Source organism: Malaclemys terrapin, chromosome 22 (genome assembly GCF_027887155.1).
Source record: "Malaclemys terrapin pileata isolate rMalTer1 chromosome 22, rMalTer1.hap1, whole genome shotgun sequence".
Taxonomy (NCBI): Eukaryota; Metazoa; Chordata; order Testudines; family Emydidae; genus Malaclemys; species Malaclemys terrapin.
The window spans coordinates 12,333,814-12,361,329 of record NC_071526.1 but is presented as its reverse complement, the minus strand read 5'-3'; the positions used below and the strand labels follow the sequence as shown (position 1 = coordinate 12,361,329).

Here is a 27,516-nt window from a genome sequence, read left to right as displayed (position 1 = left end):
CGGCGCGGCGCGGCGCGGGGGCTGCTGGGCGGTGTCTCCAGGCGGAAGCGGAGGGAGCAGCGAGCGGAGCAGAGGTGAGTGAGGGAGCGGCAGGGCCGGGGGGACCCGCCCGGGTGGGGCGCGCGGCCGCTGGAAGCCAGGGGCAGGCGGGAGCCCCCGCTGCCCGGCCCGAGGGGGGGAGGCCGCGCGGGGGTCAAAGCCCCCCCCAGCCTGGGGCACTCGGCTCCCCCGGCTCCGGCAGGGGCCGGCCTCGGGCTCTCCTGGCGCCCTGCCCTGGAGCTGGGGCAGCGTGAGCAGCCGGGGGGGGAGCTCCATGGGGGGTGCCTGAGAGTGGGTGTGGAAGCAGCCCCCCCCCCAGGTCCAGGGCGGGGGGAGGTGATGCCAGAGGGTGGATGTGGGAGCAGGGCTGCCCCCAGGTCTATGGTGGGGAAGGGAAGCGGGGTGTGGGAGAAGCCCCCTCCCCCAGGTCTATGGTGGCGGGGGTGAGGAGAGATACCTGAGGGTGGATGTGGGAACAGGGCTGCCCCTAGGTCTATGGTGGGGAAGGGAAGCGGGGCTGCCTGCCAGGTCCATGGGTGGGGGGGAGTGGGTGTGTGGGAGTAGGGCTGCTCCCAGGTCCATGGCAGGGGAAGGTGACTGAAGGGGTGTGGGAGCAGGGCCCCCCCCCCCCCCCCAAGCTCCATGTGGGGTGGGGAGACAAGGAGATCAGGACTTTCTGTCCCAAACCAAATAACTGTCTCTGAGGTGCTTCTCTGAGCAGATTCTTTTAGCCACACGTTAAGAATTGATGAAGTTTCGTTGGGGATATCATTTTAGGGGAAATACTTCTGTTTAGTCATCACATGAACTGCTTTCTCTGAATAAAGGGGTTTGCATGGAAGTGGGAGAGCACTTGTGTGTGTGTGAAATCTGCTGCTCTAGAAACAAAACAAAGTTAAACAGGTTCACTTAACTATTCAGTAAGCAATAAATATTCATATGTGCACTTTTCTTGCTGTGGTCAGTTTAATAAAGACTCTTACTTACAGATGTCATCCATTAAGTCAGGAAAAGAGGTTTGAGCTTTTCTGACAACTTCCTGCCCTAACGGTTGGCAGTAAGCAACACTTCTGTTGTCAATAAAATAAACTGTCTGAGCTTAACAGCAAGAGTGCATCCTTTTGATTGTTACTGAAATAAGTAGATCCAAATACTTCGCAGGGGAGTTGCTAAATTCGTGTGTATTCATAAAGCATTTTTCAGTCCTCCGATGGAAGGCTTACTGTACCAGTGTAAAGTGCTGTAGAGCTCTAACGTAGGTCTGATTTCCTCCATTTAGCACTGTTCTATGAATTGAAGTAGGAGAAAAAGTAAGTAATGGTGAAAAAATCCTATGGTGAAAATCTTGTGTGAAATCTTGCTCAAAATCTAGAAAGTGGTGATCCCACTCTGCCCCCCCCCATGCTTGATTTTGCTCTAGTTCTTCTGAATGCCAGTTCTTCACTGTTGACCTATAGTCATTAAACTAAAAGATGAATAGCCATGTGAAATACCCAGTTTTCTGCAGATGTGTAGTGTGATAGATGTATTAGAAAGCAAACCAGAGGTGTAGACTAAAGAGATTGGCATCTCCTGAATGACTCATTCAGACACGAGAGGTGAACTTTAGCACTGTGTCCAATTTCCAACTACAGTACTGCATATGTCTTTTAGTACTGCAGTGCCAAAAGAATTTTCCTTTATTAAAGGACAGGCCAGCTACATCAAACCACTGGTACCTCTCTACATGTCACTCTGATGTTCCCTTTCTCTTGTTCTCTGTACTGCTGTTTTCTCCTCTCACCCTTCCATTTCACTATGAAATTGATGTTATCTTAGTTTTAACTTTCCTGATCAAAATGCAACTGATCATGTCTTCACTATGCTGCTCCACTGTCACATTAAATTGGAGCAGTGGTTCTTCTGTGCTAAAACACAGGATTTGTCATGCCAGCTTCTGGTACCATGCTAGAAGTTGCCAACATCTGAAGTTGCCAACATTAGAGACCCATGAGAGTGAAGGATTGGATTGTAGGAAATTAACCTTGGAAAGGCACTCTGTCCTGTTGTAACAAAAGTTAACATTCTTCTCTCAGAAAATCAAATGGGAGAAAAGTTAAAATGGATCTTTGTGTGATCTTGGGGACTCTAGAATACTTCTCAACTTCTAAGGAGCCCTTTGTGTTATGGTTTATCAACTTTAGACAAAGCAACTCTACCCAAGGAAGCCTATTCAGAACTCCTTCACTCCTGGATCCATGACACACCGCCGAGTACAATCTCAAACTAGCTTAAATGTTGAGGTTCCAAATTATTTGTAGGATTAGGTGTAGGTTACATACTCCGATTTTAAAAAGAGGGAATCTGTGCTAGACTATTCACCCTGACAGGAAACCTAGCATGGTACTTGACAAGTGCAAACAAATGCCAGGTAATTCTAGTGAACAAAGATTACTTCAGAGTGACTTCACTCTATTAACACAACTTCTTTCTAAGAAGTTTATTTGGCACTTTTTACCCAGGTAAAACTTCTACTGACTTCAGTGGACGTTGTTACTCAGGAGTGCTGAATAGGGTCCAAATAGGTGGTTGACTTTATCTGTTGTATCTAACAGAATATCATTATGGGATAACTTTCTAAATCAGAAATAAAAAGTTGTCATTCTGAGATATTGGCCCTAAATATCTTCATTTCAGAACCAATGTCAAAAAGTATTTAGACTAGAGAACCTTGTGTCTTGGCAGCCATCAAGGACTAGCAGTAGCAGTGTATTCACTGCTAGCCCTGGCAACTCCCAAGATGCCTCAGACCCTAAATCAGTCACTCTGATTACTGTTCTGCTCTCCTTCAAGTAAAGCCTGACTCAAATGGTGTACTGAACAGCTAGATAGAAACAGATTCTTAAGGTTTTAGAAGATACAAATCTCGGAAATAGTATGAAACCTCTCAGGAGGTCAGCTGAGCATGTCAATTTAAAGTCTTGTATTTTCTCAACTTAATTGTCCCATTTTAGCTCCTCGGGACTGTGGAAACAGGAAGTACTCATAATGCTGTTGGCAACATGAGGCTCACAATGTCTCATACTTTTCAAAAAGTTAATCTGAACAGAGGTGCACATCTAACTCTAAGCTGTGGGGGACTATTGAGAGGTTATAAAACTAACATTCAGTTATACTGAAAAAATTATTAAACTAGATGACAACAACATTAAAGTCTCATATCTTGACCAGCCAAGCTAGAAGTACTTCCCCAAACCAATACAGATTATATCCGGACCTGTTAACTTTACTAAGCACTGGTCTTGGTCTGGTTATCAGAGAGACTGTCAATCCCTGACTGATGCTTCCCAAAATAGAAAACTCCCTCCAGTGCAGTATTGTTTTTCTTGGATTAATTAGCAATTATTTCTCTTATTGTTTTGAGTCCTGTACAAGGCAGATTGCTAGGTATAGTTGGAAGGCCTGTGTCAGTGCCAGGGTGTGTTGACCTTCAGGCCCTGAGAAAATTATCTTAATTAATGTTGGCGAGTAGCTTAAAACCAAAAATATTTTCAGATATTCTGGAGGTGAATTGATCTCTCGGCCAGAGTGAAATGCGTGGAGGTTCAACAGGAGTTCTTAACTGGCCTGCTAATAGAGCTAAAACTAGTTATAGTTGGTTCTTGAAGACTTGACTTGTAACTATTAACAGAAAAACAACATCTGAAAAACTTCCCATGTAAACAAGACGTAAACCTAAATCCTGGAATATAGCTCCAATGTTGGAGTCTCCTCTGAACATCAAACTCTTGGTTATCCGAAGGGCTAGCCCTGATGTTTGACTTAAGATTTCAGTTCAGAAAGACTTTGAAGTTATCCAGGACACACAGATTGCAGTGGACAAAAATTATCTCTAATGTCCAAGATAGTGGAATCTGTTATTTGTTTGTATCTCATTGCATTAAAGAACTTTAGAGAACCAAGTTAATCTATAAATCGTGGATTTTATAATTACATTTGTTTCAGCATTTCATGTTCTATTAGATGACTGCTCAAACCAGTGCAATAGTACGGTCTTTTTTTCCCTCAGAGTTCTAGTGTCTGGTTTGCAGAGTCTATTCTTATCAACATCAGTATGATTCTTGTCTGTATAATGAGATGTCTCTTTATTTAAATAGCACCCTTGATGCAATTTACATCTGGAGGGTAGAAGAGTGTGCAGCAAGAAGAGTAAGCTATGCTAGGTAGTTCTGGTGAAGGCTGGCTGAAGTGTAGCAGGTTCCTTCCGGAGTTCACATCGCCAGCAATTGTCACTTGGTGCAGTGGCAGGAGAATCAAAGTGATTACTTTATAAGCTGTGTCCTAATGCAGAGGAGGGTACCCATGTCTATCACAACAAGAAGATGAAATTAATTCTCCATCTGTTATGCGGTGCTAGGTTCACAGAAGTGACCTCAAATGCCATGCATGTACGGTTTTCCTGACACGGGCTACAAGCTGCCCAAGAAGATTCTGACAGATCAGTGGCGGGAATGAGGGAGTCCATCTGAAGTTCTGGGGGAACTTTAATAACATCGCTCTGGTTTCAGCAGCTCGCCTGGGAGGGATGTTGTGCATTCTGCTGTGTACAGGCCTGCAACATGTTGAATTCCTCAGGGTTGGAAACTGCCCTCCATCTGGGCTCTTTCATGTTATTCATAATCCCTATCTGAAATGCAGACGGAGACTCAGGGTAACGGGTCTGATCAGATTAGAGCCCCATATGGACTGGAGTAGGGATCAGTGGTGCAGAATGGCAGCTTTGTCTGCTTGCCTGAGATCCTTTTGGAAACAGGCTTCATTAAAACATGTATGGAACTCGCTTCCCTGAGTTTCTGGAGTGCAGCATCCACAACTGATGGCAGATATGGGGGGTTTATTTTTGTTCTTTCTGGAATACAGGGTGGGAGGGGAGGGGTCAAGAGCTGCAGCTTCTTTGTACAGAGTGGGATTCATGTGTACCTGGGGTCTCCTGCTGAGGTGGGGCACTGCGCTCCTGTGCTTGGTATCCTGCAGTCTAGGAAATAGAAGAGAGTTAATCATAAATGTAGGCAGCATGATCAGCATCACACACGCGCCTCAAACTTCTCTAACTCTTTCTTGCTGTAACTTGTTTAGTAGCTGCTGATCACCTTTCTGTAGTGAACTAGAGGAGATGCTGTTCCAAGGGGGAAATTGCTCTCTTCCTCTCTGAAGTTGAGTAAACACGCTAGGGTGGAACATTGCATCAGACCCCCCCCCCCCCCCCCCCCGTACTCCACCCCCATCCCGTCCTCCTTTCTCCAGTGTTTCAGTGGCTCTTCTGCTGATTCTTCATACAAATGGAGGGATGAGTGACCTTGTTTTTCCTAGTGACATCACTGTTCCTTGTGACTAATGCTGGATCTGGCCTGCATCATCCATGGGACAGGGGAAAATAAACATTTTATAGCACAACTTGGGAGGCTTGCAAACAAAAAGCAAAATTGGTTAAAATCCAAGTCTGATTTATGAGGCAGATCTATTCTCAGCTTTTTAAATATAGCCGAACAAATCTAGTTTCCCTTTTGAGTATGTTAGCGCCAGTGACTGAAGGTGAAATTCTTCCTGTTCAGGTTCTGAGCTCTGGAGGCCGTCTGCAGTAAAAGGAAGTTGTGTGTTCAGGCTGCCATCGTGATTCATGCTTCAAAATGTCTTAATGTATGGTGATAAGATGGAAGCGGTGGCTGGCTGGTTGCTGACCCCTCCCTGCATTCCCTTTGCGTTAGTGTTCAGAGGGTGAATTCTGAAGCTCTCTGGTGCTGAGCAGAGCAGGAAAGTTTTATTATACTTCTCCAAATGAGAAGCTTAAATGACTTGTGTGCCTAAATCGCCCTGGTCCATCGCTGGGAGACTAGTTCCCTCAGTATAGATACAGCAGCATCTAGGTAGAAAGTATTAACAGGGGACACATTGTTTCAGAAGCAGTCCTATTCTTCTCTTATGCAGCTGCTTGTCTTGGCATGTGCCAGAGCATGTCTGGGTTTAGCATGCTAATTCCGTGGGTTGAGACATTGCTGGAGTCTTGGAATTCAGGGGTGGGTGTGGCCACCTCAAATGTATTTGCGGAATCAAAACCACCGGATCTTATCTGCAATTAACTCTTCCTAGCGAAGCCGTTATACGTGTAGAAAAAGAACCGACCCTTTGATAGCAATCATACAAGAAGTCAGTTATGGTCATAATCAAAGCTGTGGTCAGTTTTCCTGTCGTCTATAAAATTCTAGGCAGGGTCTTACACCTCACCTACCGCCATGGTATCTGAGCACTTACAACAAAATATCTGGAAGTTCTCCTTGTCAGTCTAGCATGGATGTGCTATGAATTACTATGCAGTAGACACTATTTGGTAATTATGGATTGGCCCATGGAGCCCTCTGGCAGCTGGGTAATCAAAAGAGTTATCTGAACAATGGGTAAGCGTGCGACGGAGTCTAAAATGCCTAAAGTGGATGATGTGAGGCTAGAATAAGATTCCCCGTCTGATTGGGGAATGACTAACATTCAGAATGCTAAGTAAGTCCATCAGACTATTGAGCATTCCGTTGATGATGTGTGCGAGGAGCTAATGGTGAGTAGTCTCTCTCTGCAGGTGGTGAGCAATGACTGAGATGCAAAGCTTGGTTGAGCGGTTGGAGAAGGCTGTGGGTCGCTTGGAAGCTGTGTCCCAAAGCCCCGGCATGTATGGAGATGGCTCTTCCAAAGGTAGGGACCCTGTGCTGCAAATCCCTGTATCAATACTGGACACATTGCATTGTACTGGACGCTGAAAGTACCGATTCTGGAAGGCAGATGCTGTGCAGAGCCTGCAAGCTGATGTTGTGTAAGCCTGAATAGCTGTACCAGGAGGGGAAGTGAGTTTCACACAGATAACATGCCGACATACACACAAATGCAGGGGGGGCCTGTGGTTACTGTACTGTTAAAACAAGAACTTCCTGCGGGTGCAGTACTTCCCTTGTCTCCTTACAGCCAAGCTACTTTCTTACGCAAAGGTACATTTAGACCAGCATCCACCTGCATGCTTGAGGATCAGCAGACGCCGCCGCCATATATATGCTCTGACTTGCACAATCCTACTCACAAAGTGCTCTGCAAAACTTCAGTGTAAGGAGGGTGGCAGCATTTGCTGAAAATACTCCCAAATGCTTCCAGTCTGAGTCCATCTGCTCCCCTTAACGCTGCGCCCTGTTCTGTTTCCGCAGGAATGGCTGCGTATGTGCAAGCTTTCGACACTCTCCTGGCTGGTCCAGTAGCAGAATATATGAAGATCAGCAAAGACATTGGTGGCGACGTTCAGAAACATGTAAGGATTTAGCTTCCTTTTCTCGTGTTGTAAATATATGGCTGACCACTACTCTAGACTTTTAAGGGCTGAGTAAGAGAAGTTGTTGAGCTTTGCCTCCCTTTCCCCACTCCCTAGAGCAAAGCACTAATCTTGGAGGATTCAACACAGGATAACCCACAGGAGATCTCCATCTACCTCTCTTTTGTGTATCCCTCTAAGTGGGAACAGAACTGCCCCGTTATAGTATTGGTAAATTTTTGTCTATCCTGACTCATCAATTTCTATTGAACGTCTCTCCAAGAACAGGGAGAGATTAAAACCAGACCAGATGGCCCAGAATCAGCTGTCTTCACAACCAAACCATGCAAGGGAGGCCAAAAAGATGGATTGGTCCCTGTAAATACACCTGATATCTACATGTAGTTACATTGTTCTGTCTAGCTATGTTCTCTGTGGCCCCCATTACCATAGTATTTGACCACCTCACAATCTATTATATATTTATCTTTTCAATGCCCCATTAGGTAGGGAGCACTATTATCCGCATTTTACAAATGGGGAACTAAAACCATGAGAGGCCAAGTGACTTGCCCGGGGTCACTCAGGACATCTGTGATGGAGCAGGGAATTGAACTCTGATCTCCTGAATCCCAGGCTAGCACACTGACCACACTGTCTGTGTAAACAATGTGTAACTGTTTTTTTTTCCCCCTTCCTTATAAGGCTGAAATGGTCCATACAGGCCTGACGACTGAGAGGGTTCTCCTGGTGACAGCATCACAATGTCAGCAGCCATCAGCGGTAAGTCTGGAGAATCCTAACATAGGTCATTCAGAGCTGCATAGGTCTTGGCTAATTGGGAGGAAAACTGCGAAAGCTGAGGACTCTAGGCCCTTAAAATTGCTCCTCAAGAAACCTCTCTGGAGTGGAGGTGACTCCTTCGTCCATGAGTTCGCACTCTTCTGATCAGAATAGCGTGCGCAGAGTCTAGTTCCAGAAACTGACTCAAGACTCACTGAAACTAGTAGAAAATGCTGAGTATTTTATGGATTTGCCGTAAGGAGCACAGGTGGCTCCTTCTCATACCTGACATCCGGTACTTGGCTCATATTTCACTTGGCATCAATACTAGATGCAGTTCCTATTTGTTAAGCCACGAATTACAGAACAGAACCTGTGAGATGGCAGCGGCACTGGGAATTGAGCAGACAATACTTAGCATTATACGGTGTTTGTAAGTCCTCAAAGCACTACAGGAAGATTCTTACCTTGGTAGCATAGGTGTCTGGCTCGATGCTGTGATACCCGAATAATGGCTAGAGTCTTAAGGTCAGTTTTCCTTAGTAAGCAGATCAACAGTTTCCCCCCATGCTGCAGCTTCTCTGCCTGGGAGGGGAGTCTGATCCTGCATGCATTGGTTTTCTTCTACTTTGACTTCTCTAGTGATATGTTATGCACCTTTGCCCGTCCTTGCAATGTCCCAGTGGGAGAACTACCACCTCTGCTAATGCTACTTCAGGATGTCAGAATTTCTGTGCTGCTTGCCCTTTCATTGCAAAGTAGAGTATCACAGTTCAGCTTCAGGGTTCTGTTTCCCTCTTAAACCAGACTGCCTAGGACACAGAAGTCTGCATAGAAGGCCTTCAGCCCAGGAACCCATTTACCAATTCAACAGATCTGAGACAAGTAAGCCTTGTTTAGAGTGGCTTACTGGTAGCCTTTAATTCCTAGATAGCTTTTTGTAAAGGACATCTAATCAATTCTGGAGCAGGCATGCCCTTGTTTCAGATGCCAAATACTTGAATTCTCTAAAGCTTGTTTACTCAAGCATACCCTTACCCAATCATGGCTCTCGATCAGAGCTTCCCAAACAGTAGCCAGGAGTACTTGCTGGTGGTCCAAGAGAGTTAGCTGTCCTCCTTTCCATCTGCAACTGAGCAGATAGGAAAGAACAACAAAATGAAGAGCACAAACAGACTCTTCTTAAAGACACAACACTCTTTGCACTTAGAGCTTTAAAAAAAATCTGCCTATATTCTACTCTATATATATCGCTGCTGACACAGTGAGAGGTATGATCACAAATGGAAAGGAGGTTGTCCATGAGACCATCTCTGATATGGTTCATGCTCTTAACGTTTGTCCTATAGTAGAGCAGACCAACCAAATGACCTGGGAAAGCTACTTCTGAGCAACTGATCTCCTATGTCCAAATCTCTGAATAGACACCGCAGAGCAAGACACTTTGTGAATATTTAAGCATAAAAAAAAAATTGAATTGAATTCACAGAAGTAACTTGATTTAAAGTCCAACTCTCTTTCTTTTTAACTCACCCTGTCAAGTTTAGATACTGGAGCGACTTGGTTTGTAATGAACCTGTAACGTGTGCCCGAAAACCAAGACAGCAAAGCAATTTGAAAAGCATCTGAATACTACAGAATCTCTAAAAGGCTATTCCTGTCTTCATTATTGATGAGATTTGTCTCAAAGTGCCTCTTGGCTTCTGCATTAGTCACAATTTCTGGCCTACTTCCATAGCATTAGTCCAACACAAAACTCTGACTTCGCTGCAGGAGAGCGTGGGTGAGGGCTGTAACTGGAACACCGGCAGTACAAAGCTTGTACAAGAGCTGTAGCTTAGGCTTGTGCCAGTTGGATTCCATCTAAGAACGGCTCTCTCTGTTTGCCACCCATCCCCTTCTGTGTCGCAGAATAACTTCTCAACGCTACTGAAACCCATTTCAGAGCAAATCCAGGTGGTGCAGAACTTCCGGGAGAAAAATCGTGGCAGCAAACTGTTCAATCACCTATCCGCTGTCAGTGAGAGCATCCCAGCACTGGGCTGGATGGCTATGGTAAGGACTACAGTGGGTCCTGGGGGTGGGGGAGGCTGGGATTGCTGCTGCAACAGGCCCTGGTTCTAATATGTTGTGTCTTCTCTAGGCCCCAAAGCCTGGTCCCTACGTGAAGGAAATGATGGATGCGGCCATGTTTTACACCAACCGGGTCCTCAAGGAATACAAGGATGTGTAGGTTCAGCTTCGCTCTGCAAAGCGGGAGGGATGCAGATAGCTGAATACGGAAATTTCAGTTCCTTGATCTAACTGTGGAAGGGCATGTGGCCCCCCTAGCACGCAGTCCTGAAGGATTAAGATAATAAAATACCTTGGTTCCAGAGAACAGCATCTGCTGTGCTGGTCTGGAATTGCACCTTACTAATACACCGTTTAACCTGAGAGAACCCTGCCTGCTTCAGCCAAGTCACTTAAAGTTAAACAATACCTAGTTCTTACGTACAAGCCTTTCATCAGTAGACCACAAAGTGTTTCACAGTCTTGAATGTAGTTCTCCTCCCAACGCCCCTGGGAGGCAGTGCTGTTATCCCTATTGTACAGATGGGGAACTGAGGCACAGAGACTAAGTGACTTGCCGGAGGTCACACATGCTGTCTGTAGCAGAGCAGAGAATTGAAGCTGAGTTTCCCAAGTCCTAGCTAGTGCCCTATCCCCTTCATTGGTCTCCAGAATGTGGAAATCAGACAGCTGTGAACAAAGCCCTAATGCAAGCTGAACCAGCAAGAACGATGACATCTCTGAAGCCTTGCCTAGTAAACTTAATACCACTCCTTTCCTTTAGCAGTGGCAGGGTGTGTTTAATACACTTCAGCTTCAGAAACAGCTACATTCCCATAAATATATTGACTTTGACAGGTTTTCTTAGATTTATGATATTGGGCAAATCGATGGTAGCAAGTGCATTGGCGTCCCTCGTGTGTCCACTCCATCCAGTAACCCTCTTGGCTCTTTTCCCCTACGCAGTAAGACATCTTTCCAATATGTTCTGCCAATTGAGCATCACCCAGTAGGGTTTAGTTTGTTGCGGGTGTTTTGTTCTGCAGTCTGTGGACCTCTGACTAGGTGCGGAGGGCTAGCATTCAACAGTAACTGGCTTACTGACCCGAACGCCCCACTGTCTAATTGCGCACCGTAGCCCTCAGGGCTGGGGATTGTAGCCGTTTGCTCTCTCCTTGCATTGGTGTTGCTACTCAGCTCCAAATAATCTTTGCAAGCCAGGGGACAGGGAAACTTAAGGATCCAGTTACAGCCCCATGGCTTTAGATCTTTCTTAGAGAATCACTTGCACTACTTAGCTTGTCTTGATCTTTGTCCCCTTAGAGATAGGAAACATGTAGACTGGGTGAAAGCTTATCTGAATATCTGGGCAGAGCTGCAGACCTACATCAAAGAGTATCACACCACTGGGCTGACCTGGAGCAAAACGGTGAGTGCTGACTGTATGTTGGCAATCGATACTTCGTAACCTTAGGGAATCTAATGTTACGGGGACTGTTGCAGCAAGTAGTGATCACACAAGTTTAACTCCCTCTCGGGCATCTCTTACAGGGTCCTATAGCAAAAGAGATGGGCAATGCACCTGCAGCACCCCCAACTGGTGGTGCTCCTCCACCGCCTGGTCCTCCCCCACCTCCTGCTCCAGGCCCCATAAACTCCGGTTCAGATGACTCTGTGTCCCGCTCAGCACTGTTTGACCAGATCAATCAGGGAGAAGGCATTACCTCCGGTAAGCAAACTGGGCAACTGAAGGCTGGTGGTGGGCAGCCATTTGGCTAGTAGGTCAACGAAAGAAAACATTCTAGGTTAAGTCTGCATGGGTTTCTGGGTCACTTATCTGCAAACCCTAAAAAGCTACATCTGGGATGCAGGAAGAGTTCTCTTACTTAATAGCGTTCCCAGGATGAATGGACTTGGACTGCTCAGAACATCAGATATTCAAAAGAGCATGGTTAGGATATTGTAGTTTAAAAACTAGCGGGGAGGTGGGGGAGGAGACTTTTGCATGTGCAAACCTGCACACAAATTACCATTTGCATGTTCAATGACGGGGTGAAACGAAGCTCATGAAAACTTGGTTCTAGATTTACCTCTTCCCTACAGAGAGTGTAACAGCTGTGGAATACTGGCTCTAGTTCTAAACATAACACTTTAAATCTAGCTCTCAATCTCATATCATTAAACGCTAAAAGCACTTAACTTTCTTCCAGGTCCCTTTCTTCATAGCAATCGTTCATGTTCAGTGTAGTTTATAAACTCTTGAAGCAGAGAACTTGTTTTATGGGTCCTCAAAGATTTCAGCAGACTGCTGTTGTAATAGCTGCTGACTTCTGGTACTTGTTAAACTTGGATCTTGCGCACCTAGTAACTTAGCATTATCCAACCAAATGATGTCTGAAGTAACAGCGATTTCTCTTGTAGCCCTGAAACATGTTTCAGATGATATGAAGACTCACAAGAACCCAGGGCTGAAGAATCAAGGTGGCCCTGTCCGAACAGGACCCAAACCATTCACCGCTCCCAAACCCGCCTGTGCAGCTAACCCACCCAAAAAATCATCCCCAAAGAAGGAACCGGCGATGCTAGAGCTGGAGGGCAAGAAATGGAGAGTGGTGAGTGTCCATGTGACAGCCCAGACTGGCTGCTAGAGTGATGGGAATTCAATAGCAGAAGATGGCCCACAAACATCTTTCCTTTGAAATAACTAGAAGGTGTCAGCTTGAAGGAACAAGCCCTCTCTGCAGCCTTGTGAATTCTTCAGAGGAGAGAATGTGACATGACACCTCCACACTTCACTCTGTAGCTCTTTAGGGAAACAAGAGTAACTGGTATTTGTCACCCCTTTTCAGGAAAACCAGGAGATGGCCTCCAACCTGGTGATCAGTGACACAGAGCTGAAGCAGGTAGCATATATTTACAACTGCACGAACAGTACACTCCAAATCAAGGGCAAAATCAATTCCATCACAGTGGGTAAGTGCTGTGGTCCAAATGGGCTGGCCTTCTGTATGCTGGCACATCAAAGGGCTGGATCTGGAGTGGGGGTTGTAGCTCTGAGCTCTTTTCTTTCTCCCCTGCAGATAACTGTAAGAAGCTAGGTCTGGTGTTTGATGATGTGGTGGGCATCGTGGAGATCATAAACTGCAGGGACATTAAAGTTCAGGTAACTACCCACAACCCTCCTTGTGACTGACTGTATAGAACTGTGCCCTGCGTTATGCGGTGGTGCCTTTACAGGTTCACTTTGCAGGACACAATCTAATGAAGCCTCTCTAGAAAACACATCGAACTCCTTCCATGCAGGGGTTTTCAAACCGCACTGGAGCAAGCTGTCTAAAGTGGGTTGCAGAATGGAAAACAAACTCCTCATACTGAGCATAGATTCTGGATGGATTATCCACCCTAAGGAAGGCAGTGTAATCTAGTAGCTAAAGCAAGGGGCTGAGAGTAGGAGTCTGTTCTAATTTCTATCCCACCATTCGATTTGTGGGGATGGGCAAGTTGCTCAACCTCCATTAGCCTTTCATCTGACCTTCTGTGGAACAAAGCTAATACTTGCTTCCCTCCAGAGATATGGTAGAGTTCAGTGTAGAAGACTTTATCCCCGGAGGATTATGTAAAACAATGAACTATAGTGGTTCCCTGGGATAAGCGGATGCTACTGTAACCACCTCCCTGCTGTGTTTTCCTCACTAGGTAATGGGTAAAGTGCCAACAATTTCCATCAACAAGACAGATGGATGCCACGTGTATCTGAGCAAGAGCTCCCTAGAATGTGAGATTGTCAGTGCCAAGTCTTCAGAGATGAACGTCCTCATCCCCACAGAGAGTGGTGATTTTGTAAGTGTTTCCTCTTCCCAAAATGAGTGGGGAGAGCTGTGAGGGGCGGAGTGAACAGAGGGGCGGGGCTTGTTCAATGACCGGAATCAGAGCGATTAAGAAGCATAGCATCGCTTCAGGTCACATCTTGTTCCATTGTCTTACTGAGACAAAAACTAACCCCTCCCAGGGAAGGCTGTTCATTGAAGGACCTGCCAATAGAGCCCTTCTCTGGTAGCTAGATACTGCCCCAGATTCCACCCTTTATATGATGGATTCTTGAAACCCAGCCAACTTAAGATGTAGGTGTCTTCCCTTGATCTGTCTTCTCTGAAGCCAAATTCACTAGCTCCTAACCAGATGGCGCTCACTATGAAGACACTGTTGTTGGAAGTAACGCTTGACCCTCCTAGGTCCAGTGGGGAATGAAATGTGGCTATGGTAACAAAGTGTGATATTAACTTTAGACTTCTTCAGTTTAATCTTCTAGAAAAAGCTGTGACTTGTTAAATGTAGCATCTACTCACCATACCAGTTCTTGGTCTTTATTTGGAATTTAAATCAAATTTTGTCCATCCTTTCTGTCCGTGTCCTAAATGACACATCTGCAGTGCTCAAAACACTACAAAGCAATACGGAAAGGGGGGGTAGTAGCTTCCTAGTGCAGTGCAAATGATTCTTTGTCTGCCACTAAGTTTGTCAGGCTAGGCGGGACAGGAATAGTCTCGTCTTTCATATAAACCAGACTTTTCACTACAGATTTCTTTCACCCTCCAGAACGAGTTCCCTATCCCTGAACAGTTCAAGTCCCTGTGGAACGGGCAGAAGCTGGTTACCAGCGTGACGGAAATTGCTGGCTAAGCAGAATGGCATTGGGACTTGTGCCTCCCCTTGCCCTGGCTGTGGGACAAATCTGCTTTCAGACGATTCTCTTAGATTTCCTGTACCTTTCTGCTCTCAAACTGCTTCTCTGTCTTCTACCTGAGAGACACAGCTACCTGCCTTCGCTGAAATACCTCGGGCTGGGCTTTGGTGTAGGGTGGCGGGTCAGTTGATCATCTGCATCTATCAGCAGGAAGGTGCATCACCCCCCTCCTTGTCAGATCTAACCTCACCAATCAATCACATCTGACTTCTGGCGAACTTCAGAGCCAGGATGGGTGGTTGGCTTTCAGATTGTTCCATGGGTTTGGTATTATGGTATCTTCAGACAAATTGTTCATGTGGGAAAGGAATGTTGTCTGTCTTTGAATTGACATAATGGTGTCCCTATCAGGGTCCATCGTTCCCAGCTTGGTAAGTTGAGCTGGCAAGTGTGTTTCAGGAAGGTACTGGGAGCTGCTACTAACTCCAGCTGTGTGTACTAATCAGTCAGTGGCATTACAAGATGTGGGGAATGGCTTTGCTGGACCAAAGGCTGAGGACTGGGCGTGTAGCATTCCACCGTAAGTTTCCCTTTCAACGCTCCTATTTGCTCTGTGTAATTCTCTTTGTGCCATGATGGGGAGCTTTGCAGTCAACAGGTGCCACGGAAGACTGCATTGGAGTAAATGATCTACTCTGCTGTCTGTCCAGGGTTAGAAGCTGAAGTGTCCACTTCCCTATGAGCCCTTCTCCAAAAGGGATCTTCACCCAAGGGGTTCCTTCTAAGCAGCTGAACTCAAGTTCAGTCTTCCAAGACAGTTCTTCTGAACCTGTCTCTCCTTCCTAGCGAGGGATGCTTCTTCATTCCCCATTCAGTATTTGTTTTGTAAACAAGAGTTCGACTAAGTCAGTTCCATTGGTCATCCTCACTCATGCTTAGTTACTATAGAATGTGAAACTGTTCTCAGCCTCTCCCCTTCCCCTGTTGCTTGGCTCTTTACTCTGCTGGAGGCTTGCAGCCTCTTTTCCAGGGCCTGCATTGACCCTAAAGGGAGCTGTACATGCTTGCCCTTTGTGTTTCCCTGTCTCTGGTGACATCCGCATATCTGACTGCATTTCCTCTGTACGTTGTCAATGGTTTTTTCTCTAGGATGAAACTCACAAAATATGCAAATTTTTTTTATTTTGAGACTGTCCTGTAACTTGTACTCATCTTCTCCTGAGGCTTGTGGAAAAAACTTTTCTTATGTACTTAAAATTATACAGAAGATAGAATAAAGTTCATGCCAATCTGCTCATTACACTAGCCCTTGTTTGCTGTTCAGAAGGGATATACTGGAGTGCAGCTAGGAAACTTCTTGTTGCTAAAAACATACCTCAGGTTGTTGAGAATGCGGATTGACACCCCCACTGCCACCCCCTGCTGCTCAATGGGTCTGTTAGTGGATAGATCAGAATTGTGTGTGAGTGCAAAGCTTATTGCAGGACCAGCCACTAAGTGGCGAGCACTGACACTCCTAGTACTACTTTCCTTTTTTCAAACTCACGCTGCTAGCACCCTTGCTGAGGAAGGGAATTTGTCACTGGTAGGGCAGTAAGAGAGGTTATCCCTTAGTTCATTAGGCAGCTGTAAAACATTCTTTATTAAAGAGAATCAACATTGAACCAGTGCAAAACAGTAGCTAGCCAGCCCACAGCCCTCACCCCTGCACCCCAACCCTCTTCCCCAGCCTTGAGCCCCCACCCACACCCCAAACCCCTCAAAAAGCTTTTAATAACCATTGAAAACTTAATCCATAACCCACTCCCTCCCATGAGCCAGCACCCCTTCCCGCAGCTGTAATGCTGTCTTCTCCCCCGTTTCTACAAACATGCATCCTTAAATCTAAGTGGTGGTCCTCACTCGATGGGCCTTATCTAAACTAGTTACGCTTGTTAGTATTAACCTAAGTATCCTGACCGAGGGACAGGAATGTGGTTAGAACATAGCTCTGTTAAAACTGAGACTACCCAGTCTCAAATGGCTCAGCTGTTAAACTATAGCAGTGGTTTTAAAACTTCAGGTCATGACCCAGGGACCCTGGCAGCCAGCCAGTAAAAATTAGCAGTCCCTACCTGTTCTGAGTCTGACACCACGGAAGCAGCCAGCAGCACGTCCGGCTCTTAGGCAGAGGGGCCACAGGGCTCTGTGCGCTGCCCCTACCCTGAGCACCAGCTCCGGACTCCCAATGGCTGGAAACCAACCAATGGGAGTGGGGGGGGGAGGGGGCAGTGCCTGTGGGCAAGAGCCTTGTGGAGCTGCTTGCATGCCTCCACCTAGGAGCCGGACCTGCTGCTGGCTGCTTTTGGGGTGCAGCACGGTCCATGGTGCCAGGACAGATGGGAAACCTGCCTCTGCACCCCAGCTGCGCCACTGACCAGGAGCTGCCAGAGATAAACCCAAACCTCAATCTCCTGCCCCAGCCCTGAGCCCCTCATCCCCACCCCAGAGACTGCACACAGAGCCCTGACCCCCTCCTGCACTCCCTGCCCCAGCCCAGAGCCCCCTCCCATACCCTGAACCCATCATTCCCGTCTCCAACCCACAGCCCTCACCCCCGGACCCCAACCCTCTTCCCCAGCCTTGAGCCCCCTCCCACATCCCAAACCCCTCATCCCCAGCTCTGTTGGGTCACGGGCATCGACAGTTTTCTTCAACTGGGTCGCCAGAAAAGAAGTTTGAAAACCACTGAACTATATTCCAGCAAGTGACTGGTGCAGTTACATTAGCTTCTTTGAAAACCATACAAAACTTGCTAACACAGAAACCTAGTCTGGGTTGGGACCATATGCTACACCATAATAGCATATTAAATTTAAACCATGCCACTTCTAATGCACTCTGACAACAACCAGCAGACTTAGTATGCCCTTAAGTACTTGGTTAGCCCTCGTACCATGCTGCAGCAGGTTTGTATGGGGGACGTGCTGTTACGCAGTAAGGGGCAGCTTAGTTTGTTAGCTACAGCAATTGGATCCAAGCTAGAACTTAACAGGGTGACTTCCTCCGCCTTGTATCAGGAGCTTGGTCGGAAGGAAGTCGCCTTCTCTTGTCAGGCTGCTGACGCACATCGACTTCAGTGTAGGAAGGGGATGATGTTTGTATAAAACCACTCTTCAGAAAAGCGAAGGTGATCTGCTGCCACAGACAGGAATACCAGCTTTCCTGCCTTGTCCATCTGCTGCAGCCCCAGCTGATCCTACAAGAGAAGACCAGCATGAAAGTAGGCTACCAGAGATGCTTAAATAACTTTCCAAAGCACCTTAGTCCCATTGACTTTCATGGGGACTTAGGTGGTGGTTTGCAGTGTTGTAGCCATGTTGGTCCCAGGATAGCAGAGAGAGTAGGTGGATGAGGTAATATCTTTTATTGGAGCAGTTTCTGCTGGTGAAAGGGACAAGCTTTTGAACTACACAAAGCTGAAGAAGAGCTCTGTATAGCTCAAACGCTTCTTTCTTTCACCAGCAGAAGTTGGTCCAATAAAATATATTACTATATCTATCTTGTCTCTCTAATGGGGACTTAAGTTCAGATTGGTTCAGTGTAGCGAGAGTGCCTCCCATTTAACTTTTGGAGGAAAAGATTGTGATACAGAAATACAAGAGCAGGGATGGCCAAACTTACTGATCCTCTGAGCTGCATACGACAATCTTCGGAAGTTTGAGAGCTGGGGCCGCACCTGCCGGACTCGGGGCTTCAGCCCCCACTCCTACTGAAGCCCCAAGGCCCCCAGCCTTGCTGGGCAGAAGCCCCTATCCCACCACCCTGCTGCAAGGCAGAGGTCCCGAGCTCCCCCTGCCCCAGTCCGGTAGGTGGAGAATGGGGGGCTCTGTGAGCCACACTAACTGTAAAAGAGTCACATGCAACTCGCAAACCATGGTTTGGCCACCCCTGTACAAGAGTAACAGCAGATAACAGACCCATGCCCTCCTGTCCTGGACCCTTTAATTCTAACACCACCAAAATTATCTACAACGAGTGTGGATCCCACCGTATCTTCCATTAGCATCTACTCTTTACTATTTTCTCACTTCCGGGCATTGATTATTTACAAGAGTTCCCCTTGTCTCTTTCTGGAATTCAAGTGCTGTCCCTGGCCCCCCATCATCCTTGCCAAGCAGGGGAGCCCTTTACTAGAGTCTGCAATAGAGCAGACCAGTGTTTTGTTGAGAATAGGTGTGGGTCAGTTACAACAGCCCTTGGAGTTCAGGCTGTATGGAAATAGCCCTTTCCTTTGCGTGGGGGAATTACATGGCATAATGCAACTGCCCTGCTAGGAAAATGGGGCATGGGCTGCTGTGAGAAGCATGAGCTTTCAACAGCTTATTTAAAAAGAAGGGAAGTGTATAAGTGCAATGAAAGCTGGACTAGAACGGGCCCCAGGAACCAGGTCTTCCCTGCCTCAAAACTACCTGCTAGGCTGAGGATGCAGTGCTGTTTTATCAAGGGCTCTCACAACGTTCCCTGCATCCTGTTGGGAAGGCCATGGGCCAAGTTCATGGGTTGCTGCAGTGAAGCATTCATTCATTTCCCTCACTTAAAGGATCTCACACCCAAAGGGAGAGGCAACCCAGCTGGCCAACGTGTGCATGAGGCTGTAATCAGCTGGTAGTGTGTGTGCCACTTTTAGATCGGTTTTTAACTTCAATGGAGTGACTCCTGATTTAGAGCAGTGTAAACAAGTCAGCATGAAGCACATAGTGGTAGCCTCGCCGTTTTAAGCTGGTGTAGGCTGAAGAAATTGTGCAAGCCATACCAAGTGAAATATGAATACCAGGGACGCTCTAAAATAAATAAATAAACCCTCATCTGGTGCTACCTGGCTTGTTCCAAAGGCCTAACTTTGCTCCGTAGAAGTACTTTTCAGCTAAGTTATCTCCAGCAGAGACTGGAGGAGAAAGGCTCGGTCAGGGTGCTGGCCTATAATTCAGAAGACCAGAGTTCAATTCCCTGCTCTGACACATTTCTGTGGGTCCCTGAGGTTCCTCAGTTCCCTATCTGTTCAATGGGGGAAACAGTACTTGGGAGGATAAGCGCATCTTTCTTGTGCTTAATCAGCAGATCCAGCCTTTTCCTTTCATGGGAACTAAGTTCAGATACAAAATGCGATCTCTTATGAGAGAGAGAGAAGCTAGATGGTGGAACCCTGCCAAGAGCTTAAGCTACTTACAGTGGAGACATAGGGTTGCCAACCCTCCATGAGTGTCCTGGAGTCTCCAGGAATTAAAGATTAATTTTTAATTAAAGACGAGATGTCATGTGATGAAACCTCCAGAAATATGTCCAACCAAAATTGGCAACCATATGGAGACAGGAGATTCTTCCATAGAAGATCCAGCTTTTTACCTTTGTGTACAGCGAGGTCTCCTGCAGGGGGATGGTCTCCTTGGCTTGCCCACTTCTGTAATATCCAAACCACTATAGAATTAAAACAAGGAGACAACAGAGCTGTTGTAGAAACGAGCTTATTCTGCATCTCACCACTGAGGCCTATTGCTGGACAGAATGTTCCTCTGACTGAGGAAGAGATGGAGCTCCTTGCCCCTACTTGAATCCACCAATGACTTCTTCAGATTGAATAAACCCCAGAGAGCCCTGCTATCAAAGGGCAGGACAGAAACTTTAACATCTGAAGAACCCTTGATTTACAAAACCAGTTAAAGTTTGAGGGCCAATACAGTCCTTACCTAGCATCTCCTAGATAACAGCAACTCTTTAGAGCATGAAATGCTCATCCTTAGGCTTATACTGCCAACATAAATGATCAGGTACTGTACATTCCAACACCACCACCTTGTGTCTGACCCCTAAACGAACACTATTCTTTCAGAGTCATGGTAGGGTGAAGTTAAAGGTGCTAGAACAAGGTTCACTGCAACCCTCATCTGTGCTTAATCTGATACAAGGCAGTCTTAATCTAGACCATGATGTATTTGAGCAACTCTCCTCCCACCATAGCTATCCAAGGCTGTTATCGCCAGTCAGGTTGTCTGATCTCCACACAGTGGTTCTAACAGATCTGGATCATCACAGGGACTTTTTGGTGCAAGAATTCTGTCTGAAGAATTTCTCTCCCTGAGGATGTCTGCCAGAGACCTTCTATAGCCACCTACAAGGTTTGGAGCATCTTGACCACACCAAGACCATTTTCCCGTCCCTTTTCTGATTTTCTTTTGCCCAATTTATTTGTGAAACTGGCTGGCCCTACATTAGTGGATCCATTTTTGGTTACTGCATCCTGGATTAGTATTAAAAATTGGGCACCATTCATAAAACTAGACTGACAAAGACATCAGCAAGTGAAAGCTCCTGTCTCACTGCCTTATCCCAAGCACTTGGAGGAGTTGCTCACCTCTGAGGCTGGAGGGTCTACCATAGAGTCATTGAGAAATTTCACCATCACAAACTTTTTCAAAGCCATCAAGTTTTTCTTGTAGGTCTCGTTGATGCCCTGGGAAAGATGTCAGAACAAAAATGATGGAATCTTGTCAGAAATAAGGCAGTCTGGAATCTCACTGAGATGGGGGCAGCCACAAACTTTGTCAAACAGATGACACACTTGTCACACATTGAAGCTGGGCTGTTGCTCTCAGCATGCCAGGCTCCTGACCCAGCCACGGCAGGGCCCGCCTTTCTCCCCGTCAGAGAAAGGACAGCCCATGATCTCAGCTTGGGCTAGGGCTAGTCAGGGCAGATGCACAAGACAACGCTAGGAATGCGTGACTGGGAATCTGGAATCCCCACATTCTAATCCCAGCACTGACACCAACTTCCTATGATGATGTCACTTATCCCATTTCACAGATGGGGAACCCACCCACCCCCACCTCACAGGGAGTTTGTGGGGATTAACTGGTTACTTCAATCTGCTTTGAAAATGGAGAGCTATACAAATCTTGATTCTTATTACACAGAAGAAGGCAGTCACCACTCTGCTGCCGTGCTGTGGAGCAGCTATTGTGCAGACAGCCACAAGCAAAAACATCTGCAAGAGTACTGGGAACTGTACCAGACACACCGGGACGAAGGGTGCTACCTTTTGGCCATCCCTACACCACAAGGGAAAGAACCACTAAAGAGTTAAACCTCAAAGACTCCAGCCATGAAAACAACGAAGGGAAGAAAATCTCAGCCATCCCAAATAACAAGCCAGGCTCAGAGCTCTAAGCATGGCATCTGCCCTTACCTTCTCCTGATTGATGTCAGCCAGGAAGATGCTGTTTTTCCGGTACTCATCTTCCTTCACGGGGTCATGCCAGTATTCTGCCTGCACTAGGCTGGATGAGAGAGAGAATAAAGCTCACACTGGAAACACACAGGCCAAAGGAGCATCTCACCTCAGCCTTTGCAGTCGGCATGGTCCCCCACCGAACATACTCACCGCTCCTGAATCGCCTTCGTGTAGACGCCAAGGTCCAGCATCTTTCGGAGCCAGTCACAGATGCGGGACTTCTCCCCGGGACAGCGTGGAAAGCCAAACACACCTGGGGCAGCAAGTTGTGCATCTCTAGTCAATGGTCAGCACTGAAAGCCACTGAATTGCAACCACAAAGAAGAACCACCTCCTCCTGACACAGCAACTGGAATTACTCCAAGGAATCCAGCTGTCTAATCCTATAATCCCATTAGACAGCCTGCCCCCAAGGCACTATTACATGGAGAGAACTCAATGTTCTTTAGCTGACCAGCAGAGGGTATCATTATGGAGAAGATGGTCATACAGATAAATGGAAAGGCCTCCTAGCTCTTTAGTGATCTGAAGCCACACTATTGTTCCTGGCAGCATATTGGGCAGAGTGCACTAAACAGAGACTCACGCCATGGGGCTGCCACCAGTTCCCTTGGGAGATTACTCCTGTCTTGGAGCTCTCAGTGGCAGAAGTTTTCCTTGGTATTTAGCCATTTTCCTGTCTTGAATTTCATCCCCTTATCACTCATTTTACCTCCCTGAGCCACCCTGAATAATAATTCTCCCTCTGTGGAGTTTAATACTTCAAATGCTGATAGCTTCAGGTCCCTGTCACCCAATCACTATTTGGCCAATCTCAATAAGTTTAGTTTTGTGGGAGCTCCTACACCAGATCAGGCTATTGCTCTCTGCAGTCCAGTATCTGCTCCAACAATAGCCAATCGACAATGCTTAGAAGGTAGAAGGAAGCTACCTGGCTAATTGGATAGTCACATACATTGGGAAGATTCCTTCCTGACCCCTGAAGTGGCTAGTTTGCATCCTGAAGAATGACATTTGTCTGTCCCTATTTTAGCTTGGAACCACTTTAATAGGTTTGCTGACAGATGTTAATCCTAACTCAAGATCAGCCAGAACACAACAAGCACTCGCCTAGTGATCAAATCCATTCAGGAGACAAGGCAAAAGTATCCAGTTATTTTATTTCAACTGAAAGTAGGTCAAAAAGAGGCTTTCTGTGGGGGGCTTTTGGGGGCAGGGGAAGAGGGGTTGTTTTATCCCACCAGCAGCTCCCCCTCCATTCGCTACATGCAGGTTTAGGAAGCAGGGATGACACAGAGGACTCTAGAAACCAAAGAGGGAGTTACCTTGGTGCTGTCCCCCAATGGAAATCAAATTGAACATTGGAGGAGAAGGACATCTCTGTGCCACCGCCCTCCTGGGGAAAAGAGAGAGGGTTTAGCTTCCCCCTCCTATACAGATGCTGGGCTGTTTGTATATAGCACTTTAAATAACCATATTCAAGCTCTGCCTGCGACCAGCTTTAAATGAGTTACTTAGGGACTTTTGAAATGTTATCCAAAGTCCCATCAATGGGACTTACGTGCTTTTGAAAATATTACCCTTAACGGCTCTGTGCCTCGGTTTCCCCATCTGAAGAAATCGTATCTGTGTTACAAAGGTGTTGTGAAGGTTAGTTTATAATTGTACAGTTCTTAGAAAGACTCATATGAATAAAGCATTTTAAAATAAATGTATCCTTGTGCCCAGAGAACACTTATTTACATTTTATTTTGAACCCTGTGGGAAGGTGTTGGGGAGAGAGGGAGATTCCCACCTGAACTTCTGTAACCTAAAACATTTGCCCAAAAATAAATTAATTAAATTAAATCCAACTGTAAACTTACAGGAACTGGCCTCCCTGGGAGAATCCCATAGAATTGTAGCCTCCTTGCAAGCGAGGGTCCTTAGCGAGTTTGTCACAAACCAGCATCACTTGTTTGTTCACATTCATGAAGTAGCTGTTCTCCATATCCTGGGGAATAAGCCAGAGAAACAGATGGGCAAATTATCTTTGCAATGGGCTAATAGGTTAATTTTAATCTTCTTGTTCTTCATAGGGACTAAGATTTCTCCTTAAATTCCATGAGTTATAGGTAGACCCCAATTTTACGAGACTCCCTTTGTGAACTCCCAGCCCATCCGTAAGCTGTCATATTTCCCCTGCCTTTATTAAAGTTTGGATCCTCCCTGGACTTCCACAAAGCCAAGGTTTACCTGCACCCTCTATGAATCCAGGTAGCAAGGCATGTCACCCATTATTGTGATAGCTATTACTAGAACTGCACTCTAATACATAGCTAGTAATATAAGCCTCTTGGCCATATATAGCACAGTCAACAATACAGGTGCAGGAGCCAGGCTATATCTTTGTTACACTAGTAAAACACAATATAAAAATGAGAGTTTAAATAAAAGCATGCGCTTAGCTTAATAAATAGGAAGGGACAAATATCTCCCTTAAAAAGCATGGGACCTCGTCACATAGCTAATAGCTTAGAGCAGGGGTGGGCAAACTTTTTGGCCCGAGGGCCACATCTGGGTATAGAAATTGTATGGCGGGTCTCACAAAATTGGGGCTAGGGTGCAGGAGGGGGTGAGGGCTCTGGCAGGGGGCGTGGACTCTGGACTGGGGCCAGAAATGAGGAGTTCAAGGTGTGGGAGAGGGCTCCGGGCTGGGGCAGGGGGTGTAGGGGGCGAGGGCTCTGGCTGGGAGTGCAGGCTCTGGGCTGGGGCTGGTGGGGTTTGGGGTGCAGGAGAGTGCTCCAGGCTGGGACCGAGGGGTTTGGAGGGCAGGAGGGGGATCAGGGTTGGGGCATGGAGGGATGGCTCAGGGGTGCAGGCTGCTCCCGGAAGCAACAGTATGTCCCCCGTCTGGCTCTTACACAGAGGCATAGCCAGGCGGCTCTGCTGCGCATTGCCCTGTCCGCAGGTGCTGCCTCTGCAGCTCCCATTGGCCACGGTTCCCGGCCAATGGGAGCTGCAGGGGCAGCATGTGGCGCGGAGTCCCCTGGCTGCCCCATGCATAGGAGTTGGAGGGGGCACATGCCGCTGCTTCTGGGAGCCGCGCAGAGTGGCCCCAACCCTGCTCCCCAGCTGGAGCGGGACAAGCCCCAGACCCCACTCCCCAGCGGGAGCTCAAGGGCCAGATTAAAACGTCTGGCGGGCTGGATGCGGCCCGCAGTTTGCCCACCCCTGCTGTAGAGGTTTCAAAACACTAATCAGTGGGTTTGGGTATGAATCCAATTTGAATCAGGGATTTGTCACATCCCTAGTTTTCTTCAACATGTGATTAACTAGACTTAGTCAGTTTCTCCAAGACAAAGATGTTTGATACAGTAAAAAGGTAATAGTGAAAGCTCTGTTTGTCTTTATGGATCTACGTCAAAAGCAGCACCTTTAAGAGTGCACAGTGTTCACTAACCAGAAATACTCAATGAAAGCAGAAGCTTTACGTAGGATAACTGTGACTTTACCTCTACCGCGTTGTTTCCAATCTGTAGTGACAGAACGTAAATTCCTGGTATTTTGTTTTCCACTATTTTTTTAATGTATCCTAAGCTTCCAGGGTTACAGCAGCTGTCTCCTGCAAAAAGGATAAGGGAAATTTTCATCAAACATCATAAAACCATCGCACACTTGATGGCTGAGGTGCTGAATACCAAACTTCCAACCTCACCAGGGAAAGCAGCATGCATTTTGTCAAGTGTCAAAGCAGCAAATTTTCACGCTCATTGCACAAAGCCTCCTCTGTAAATGAACCATTTGAATGCACTTCCTGGTTCCAGCCCATGGTGGCCTCCTTTCATTTTCTTGCTAATAAGTTCATGACATTGATTTAGACTATCAAAATATTAAAGCCAGCATGGACGCTGAATTCTCACCCAGCCTTCCAGGCCTTTCCCTTATTCCCATCCTTACGGATGCTTTCCATTTTGACTGAACTACCATTTGAATACAAAACAGTCTATACACGATGCTACAGAGGTTCAGTACCCTGCTCCCACAGGAATATCTTATTTGTGGTATCTTTGGCCCAGACACTTCCAGAGGCATAGTCTAGTGGTGCAAGCTGAGAACTGGGAGCTAGGAACCCTACATATGAATTGAGTGTGGCAGAATTCAATTTTTGTATATATAATTTTGACCAATGTCATTGTTTATTTTTAAGCTTTTTTTAGACCTTTAGTCATTTAAATGACAGGTTTCAGAGTAGCAGCCGTGTTAGTCTGTATCCACAAAAAGAACAGGAGTACTTGTGGCACCTTAGAGACTAACAAATTTATTAGAGCATAAGCTTTCGTGGACTACAGCCCACTTCTTCGGCTGTAGTCCACGAAAGCTTATGCTCTAATAAATTTGTTAGTCTCTAAGGTGCCACAAGTACTCCTGTTCTTCTTTTTGCGGATACAGACTAACACGGCTGCTACTCTGAAACCTGTCATAATGTAGACAGGGCCTAAAATCGAAGATAACTGAGTAGGGAACTCTCCCAAAGGGTGCTGGGCATCAGAGTAGTTCAACTCTTTAGAAGTCACCTTGATCCTTCATTCGCAGTCCAACTTCCCACACATCTATCACTACTTCGCTTTCTTCCATCCCCCATTTCACAAGGAAAGGGTGTTGCCTGCACTGTGGTATCACCCTCCTGGCAGTTAAATGAGACTCATGTGATGAATGTGGGTTTTTTTTTTATTCCAGACAATCTGAAATGTGGCCAAAAGTGAAGTCACTAGGGCAGAGAGCACAGATGCTTGTTTGGACCTGTGCGCACACTGGCTAATAACCTGCTTTCCACCCTCCCCATGTAAGATCCCAAGATCTCTCAAGGCAAGCACGCTCTGCACACAGGCACCGTCTCTAAACCAGCAGCTGGGATTAGGGAAGTGAGAGATCCAGCGGGGAAGTAGTAAAAAGCACCGCGGAGAACTACAAAGGCTGCACTGCACAGGAGACTCGTAGTGCACGGAAACACCGCTTCCGCCCCCAGCTTCCTCTCTGGGGGCGGGGAGGGGGAATAAGAGCGGGGAGGCTGGTCAGACAAGGGCCCCCAGGCCCTCCCTTTGCAGTCCTGGGGCTGAGAGTATCAGCCTGACCCCCCCCCCTCCCTTGGCGGGGCAGCAACAGACCTATAACCCGCCCTCAGCCCTGCAGCGCCCCCTTCCCAACCCGCCCGCCACTGCACCGGGGGGGGTAGCACCAGCCTCGCGGCGGCCTCTCCCCACCACTCACCCATCCCGTGCCACATGACCAGGGGCACCGGGCCCGCGCGCTGCCCCGAGCAGCGCCCGCCGACCAGCAGCCAGGTGAGCAGCGCCACCGGCACCAGCCTGAGCGTCGCCATCTTGG

At 46.9% G+C, this 27,516-nt stretch overlaps 2 protein-coding genes across 3 annotated transcripts; one reads left to right on the top strand and one right to left on the bottom strand.

Moving 5' to 3' along the window:
• CAP1 (cyclase associated actin cytoskeleton regulatory protein 1) lies at positions 1-16,176 on the top strand. 2 transcript variants are annotated; one of them, XM_054011666.1, is made up of 13 exons: positions 1-74; positions 6,647-6,759; positions 7,260-7,360; positions 8,066-8,143; positions 10,055-10,198; positions 10,287-10,372; positions 11,519-11,624; positions 11,747-11,924; positions 12,617-12,807; positions 13,045-13,168; positions 13,276-13,358; positions 13,892-14,035; positions 14,792-16,176. In XM_054011666.1, the coding sequence occupies exons 2-13, from the start codon at positions 6,657-6,659 to the stop codon at positions 14,873-14,875; spliced, it is 1,422 nt and encodes a 473-aa protein (XP_053867641.1). In that variant the 5' UTR covers positions 1-74; positions 6,647-6,656; the 3' UTR covers positions 14,876-16,176. The 2 variants fall into 2 exon arrangements, with proteins under 2 accessions (XP_053867641.1, XP_053867642.1); XM_054011667.1 differs by lacking the exon at positions 1-74 and having other exon boundaries at positions 6,634-6,759.
• PPT1 (palmitoyl-protein thioesterase 1) lies at positions 15,178-27,516 on the bottom strand. The gene is made up of 9 exons (XM_054011685.1): positions 27,400-27,516; positions 25,644-25,753; positions 24,015-24,142; positions 23,475-23,545; positions 22,300-22,402; positions 22,105-22,195; positions 21,271-21,369; positions 20,265-20,336; positions 15,178-18,117 (listed from the first exon to the last, which is right to left on the bottom strand). The coding sequence occupies exons 1-9, from the start codon at positions 27,509-27,511 to the stop codon at positions 17,995-17,997; spliced, it is 909 nt and encodes a 302-aa protein (XP_053867660.1). The 5' UTR covers positions 27,512-27,516; the 3' UTR covers positions 15,178-17,994.